The sequence below is a fragment of the Nothoprocta perdicaria genome, unplaced genomic scaffold (genome assembly GCF_003342845.1).
Source record: "Nothoprocta perdicaria isolate Ctin4 unplaced genomic scaffold, notPer1 scaffold_556, whole genome shotgun sequence".
Classification (NCBI taxonomy): Eukaryota; Metazoa; Chordata; class Aves; order Tinamiformes; family Tinamidae; genus Nothoprocta; species Nothoprocta perdicaria.
In genome coordinates this window covers 10,488-15,922 of record NW_020455817.1, presented here as the reverse complement: position 1 = coordinate 15,922, position 5,435 = coordinate 10,488, and the positions used below count along the sequence as shown (strand labels likewise).

The following is a 5,435-nucleotide window of genomic DNA, read 5'->3' as shown; positions in this document are numbered from 1 at the left end:
TTGCCAGCCTGTTCCTCTTTCTTCTTCTCCCCACTCGCTGCAATTGTTGCAAAGTACTGGATGACACGCTTGGTGTTCACAGTCTTGCCTGCCCCGGATTCTCCGCTGGGAAGCAAAAGAGAGAGAAGCAGAGAACGTATGGGTCAGGCAGCAGGTCCCCTGGCACAGAGCCCCCCATCAGACCCGGACCAAGGAATGTACGTACGTGATCAGGATTGACTGATTCTCACGATCTGTGAAGGAGACAAAAAAATGATGCTGTCATCAGTGATCCTAGATAGCATGGAATTCAAAAGATGAGAGATATTTTATGTTATCAAAGTTAACATTTTAATTGTGCTCTTTTTACTGAATTTTTTTTTATTTGTTTTGTTTTTCTTCTTAATTTGAACTCTTCAAATACTCTGAGTATGTGTTTGATAGTGCCGAAGTATGGTCCTTCCTAACCACTTTAATGACTATTTTAAATGTTTATCTTGATCAGATTTTTTTTTAGGGTGTTTCTGTCTTGGCAAGTCTGTTTTCTAATGTAGTGATTAGGAGTAAAAATAATGAAGATAAATGTGAAAGGAAATTACTAAAACAGTGCTATATGTTATTTATTTACTTGCTCAAGACTGAAACAGTAAAAGTGAAAAAGGAGATTTTTTTCCCCTTTTTTGGGAAGTCATTAAGATTCTGATTTGTTCTTCTTGTTTCCCAGTAAGTTTCAAATACCAACTGAACTCCTGAAAAAGGATATCTTGCTTTATTAACCTGTCTTCATGAAGCCAAGACGCCAAGAACTTAAACTACACTTTGAAGACAAATTAATTCAATATTTCAGAGTTGTAACAATATATTTTGTGAACTTTTGACTGTTACCTAAATAATGAGTATGACTAGAATCCTATTCATCCTATTAATTATTGTTAACCATAACATTTTCAATGTCATTGTCCGTATAACCTAGACTTCAAAAATATATATGACAGAATTCTGACTCATGCAGAGTAGGAGCCATGATAATACTTAAAATATTTAAGCTTCATGGGAAATATCATCTCTCTCCACTCATTTAATTTAAAGACATCCCCCACTTCCCCAGGAACTATATTTTGGAAAAAAAAAAAAAAAAAAAAAAAGACTATGCAGACTTTGTATTTCTCTTAAGTTTCCTCACCAGTTAACATGAACTGATAGGCGTTGTCAGAGATGGAGAAGATGTGCGGAGGGGCCTCCTGGCGCTTTTTGCCTCGGTAGGCCAACACCACCTCCGGGTTGTACACCGGCAGCCACTTGTAGGGGTTGACAGTGACACAGAAGAGACCCGAGTAGGTCTGCAAGGACAGGACACAGCAAGTTGGCTTCCACCTGCCTTGGGGCGGCGCTTCTTGCTAGGTGCTTGAGAGGAGACTGATGCCTGTACTTACGTAGATCATCCAGGCTGCATAACGCTCTTTGAGGTTATACAGCACAGCGGGCTCATGGAGGTGGGTCATCATGGCCATGTCCTCGATTTTGTCATACTTGGGAGGGTTCATGGAGAAGACTTGGTCTTCCTTCACGGTCAGAGTCTGCCAAGGAAATGAGAGATCCRTGCATGTCAGCTAAGAGCTCGGAGGGAGAAGTAAATGCTGCTCTGAAGCTTGTATTGTACTTACTTCTCCACCTTCAGTCTTGACTGTGACTTTCCCTCCTTCTCTGCTCTGGACTGTTCCTTTCACAAAGGATTCTTTAGGATGCACCACAAACACTGATGACTTGGCATCGAAGGGCTTGTTCTGGGCCTCGATTCTCTCCTTTTCTGACTTGCGGAGGTAGGGAGCTGCCTCCCCAAAGGCAGCCATCTCGGCGTCTGGACCACTCATGGCTGCACTTACACTTGAGGTACGTCAGCAGAATGGTCTGTGAATCAACGAAATACCTTTTTGGTGGAAGAGAGAAAATCTGTGATACTTTCATCCCTCTGAATGTTTGAGTAGATGTAAACAAGACAAAAACCCACTAACTTCTTACTTTCAGTTGTCATGGAAAATTAATCCTGTGTTATAAAGAAAGCAAATGTCATAACTGCCTACTCAGTTTTCTTAAAGTCTTATACTGTTTAATTTCTTCCTAATCCTTGGGAATTAGTAAATCTTCAGATCACTTCATCTGATAGCAGAGGCTGGACATCAGTGATTGCTGTTTGAAAATCTAGCAATTCTTTCTGAGGGGGACTGCACAGATATAATACATCCAGGCTTAAATAGAAACTAAAGACAAAAATGCTGCTTTCAATCCCTGAGTAAAATCACTGATGATAGAGAAAACCCCTTATAGAAATGGGTATTAAAGAACTATAGTAAATTAAACAGAATGAAAAGGTTTATATTTTATCCAGTAGCTCAGGGAAAACAGACGCTTACCTTGGAATTTTCTCTGGAGACTGGGCAGAGCACTCCCTAGAGGCTTTTATAGAGTCTGGTATGCAGATGCTTCGGATGCTTCCTTTTCCCTTCACTCAAGATATATTTTGGCAAACTTTCTTTGGCAAAACATTACCTGGCAAACTTCACTAAGGGCATAATTGTCATTTGATTTGACTAGATATATTTAGAAATGTTTTATATCTTATCATTCCTGTGGACACATTTACTATAAATAATCTAACAGGGCTGTTAATAAGGGAATCTTGATTAGTCAAGAGAGCTTGGAGTTAGAATTTGCATGTTCCCTTGCTGTCTCTACTGATAACTTGGTTTTTGACCCCAATGCAGATTGTTTAGCAACAGTACTGCAACTACTCCAGCTTTAAAATGAGAATCATATTTTTTTATCTTTTGCAAACAGTGCTGTAAATCTAAATAATGTGGTATCAAAAAGTGCTTTCTGTAAAACAAAAATTATAAATAAATGCCATTCAGTGATTTTTCAATGTCTTATACTGAAAAGCAGAAAATCAGGTATGTATTGTAGCTCAGGATTGTGACTATAATGCTAGGTAGTTGTGGAATCCAAAAGAGAGCAGGTCAGGGTAGAAGATGAATGATTTGTGCTCAGTTAAGTAATAGATGAAGCCTTGGGTATCAAAAGAACAAAACCTGTGTGTGAGTGCATCAACACTTGGTATTTTGCATAAACTGATAATTCAATAGGTACATACTAGAGGAATGTTTATCTACAGCTGTTAAGCTCTGTAATAACTGATATGGAAGTCCCACATAGTTTCAAGGAAACCACTCACAGTTCTAACACTAGAAACAAGGAAAGGACACAGCCTAATATGGAAACATTCCTGATTTTAATAGCTGTCATGCTCTTGTTACAGAGCTGAGCTAGGATTAGTATATAACAATTAAGGTCTAGTACTTCTAGCAAGTAAGTCACTATAGCAGGTAAGTCACTATAAGTCGAAGTCGTCGTTTCTCCATTTTTATTACAGACAGCTTCCCACAGCACCTTCTTCACACCAGCCCTAACTGCACACCTGATCTCACACACAGCATTCAGCCCTACATGCACTGCCCTCCACTACAGCCTCAGTCCAATAGCCCCATCTCTCTGCAAATATCTCACACACCTACACATTCTCACAATTCCAGCAGAAAGTGTTAGAAACACAGGCTGCTTATCCCAGAGCCTTGGAGGTGGTAAGCAGTACAGTGCTTAATACTCTGGAAAAGAGGGAATTTGATGGTAGTCCTGCTCCCAGTTACTCTCCTGGTAGTCCTGGCAAGTAACTGATCTAGTTTTAGGAAAAGGGCACTGTCACTTGAGCTGCTTTAAATCCTGACTGATAAAACACGTTCTTCTCCTGGTCATGGCATTTGTTTGTTAAAAGATCAGTGAATAACATGTACAGAAGAYCAGAAAATTATGGGTGGAATCTAAGGTAATATCCAGCATTAGGCAACTCGYTGTGCATTAAGAGCCTGTTCAGAAGGGTGCTCTGGCTCTGCAGCACCTGCATTTGCAGTGTCCTGGACCCAGCCTGGAGTCCAACCTCAGAACCCCCTCCTGAGATGCCTGCAGAAGGCATGGGGAAGCTCATGAAAATACCCATGATAGCCTACCCCTGGAAAGGCCAGCCACTAGAAAATGTCAAGCACAGGGGTGTATCTGAACTCTTCACTCTCTTACCCCCATGCRTAGAAGGCAATTCCAAGAGAAGATCACCTGTAGGTAAATAGAAAAATAGGAAGTCTTCAAAGGAGGATGCAGAAAACTGCAGACAGTCTCAYAGCCTAGTGCTTCTAGGTGCTGGCTGTGAAAAAGATAGGGCCAGGTGAACCTTGGCAGCCCAGCACTGAAAAGGGAATTGGCCAGTCCAATGTAAAAAAAAAAAAAAAGATTAAATGATTGTGTGTCACTATGGACATGCCAGAGCAGTGCTATGTATGGTCTTAAACACATTTTACCTGATGAATCTGGGAAATAAAAATGTATACAATAGAGCTCAYAGGTAATGGACACAATGAAAGTTAATCTTACAGCATTATCTAACACAAAATGAGGTCTAAGAGCTAATGAAGGAGGGAAGAAAAAAAGACTGAAAATGATTTGAGTGAAAACACTGTAGTTAGTCATGGTAGACAAGCAAAGGAAACTGCTTTTTATTCTCTAGATATAGGGGGCTTACAAAAGCTGATAAGAGACACGGGGAAATTCACATTTTGTGCACCATCCATGTCACTTTGCTGCCTGCTGAAATCTTCACTCTTCCTCTTCTATCTTCTTGCTGTGAAACTCGCGGCTCTTGGCTCGCAGCTTGTTGACCTGCGACTCTGCAATGTCAGCCCGCTCCTCGGCTTCCTCCAGCTCGTGCTGGATCTTGCGGAATTTGGAGAGGTTGACATTGGACAGCTCCTCCTGTAGGGAGAGAGAGAGGATGGTGGTGAAGAGCCCAGGGCAGAGATCTCCTGCCACTGGGACCTGAGGGGCTGGAGCTGTTCCTTGGATAATAGTAGAGATTCATCAACTTCTCAGATGGTGGATATGACCCTTGGCATTATCCACAGAGTTCACCTGTTCACTGAGTGCAACATGCCCAGTTGACAGCAAGGTCTTAAAGCACCAGACTAAACCAGTGCCCAGTATGACAGGCTCTGTGTGTAGCCTACAGCCCCACTGGTGTGTTCACATCTCCCTAAGAGACTCCAAAGCAGGAGTTCCTTGTGGTGGGAGAGCACAAGCTCAACYAGGAGGATTTCTCATTCTTTTGCTCCTCAGTTCCCAGACTCTGCCTCTACCTTGCTCAGTACTTACTGCCTCCTCAGATTGTCTCTTGTAGGCCTTCACTTTCATTTGCAGCTTGTCCACTAGACCCTGGAGCCTGAGAACATTCTTCCGGTCTTCCTCAGACTAGAGCAGGTAGTAAGCAGAAAAGAGAGTGAATTGTTTCCACACTGCAGGAAGTTACCAATTCCCCTTGGGAATTGTGTGCCAACATTCTGATTCCCTGGGAAGGGGGC

General features: G+C 41.8%; 2 protein-coding genes across 2 annotated transcripts in view; both read right to left on the bottom strand.

The window, feature by feature from the left end:
* Positions 1 to 1,850, bottom strand: part of LOC112955311 (myosin heavy chain, skeletal muscle) — a 15,180-nt gene extending 13,330 nt beyond the window's left edge. Inside the window, exons 1-5 of the mRNA XM_026048587.1 lie at positions 1,644 to 1,850; positions 1,413 to 1,556; positions 1,163 to 1,319; positions 206 to 233; positions 5 to 105 (exon numbers count right to left, since the gene is read on the bottom strand). Of these exons, the coding sequence (XP_025904372.1) occupies positions 5 to 105; positions 206 to 233; positions 1,163 to 1,319; positions 1,413 to 1,556; positions 1,644 to 1,850 (637 nt within the window). The remainder of the gene's footprint in view (positions 1 to 4; positions 106 to 205; positions 234 to 1,162; positions 1,320 to 1,412; positions 1,557 to 1,643) is intronic.
* A 2,827-nt stretch (positions 1,851 to 4,677) lies between these two features.
* Positions 4,678 to 5,435, bottom strand: part of LOC112955315 (myosin heavy chain, skeletal muscle-like) — a gene marked incomplete at its 5' end in the record, with an annotated part of 11,242 nt that continues 10,484 nt past the window's right edge. The window contains 3 exon segments of the mRNA XM_026048590.1: positions 4,678 to 4,833; positions 5,230 to 5,369; positions 5,372 to 5,422. Coding sequence (XP_025904375.1) covers positions 4,678 to 4,833; positions 5,230 to 5,369; positions 5,372 to 5,422 — 347 coding nt within the window.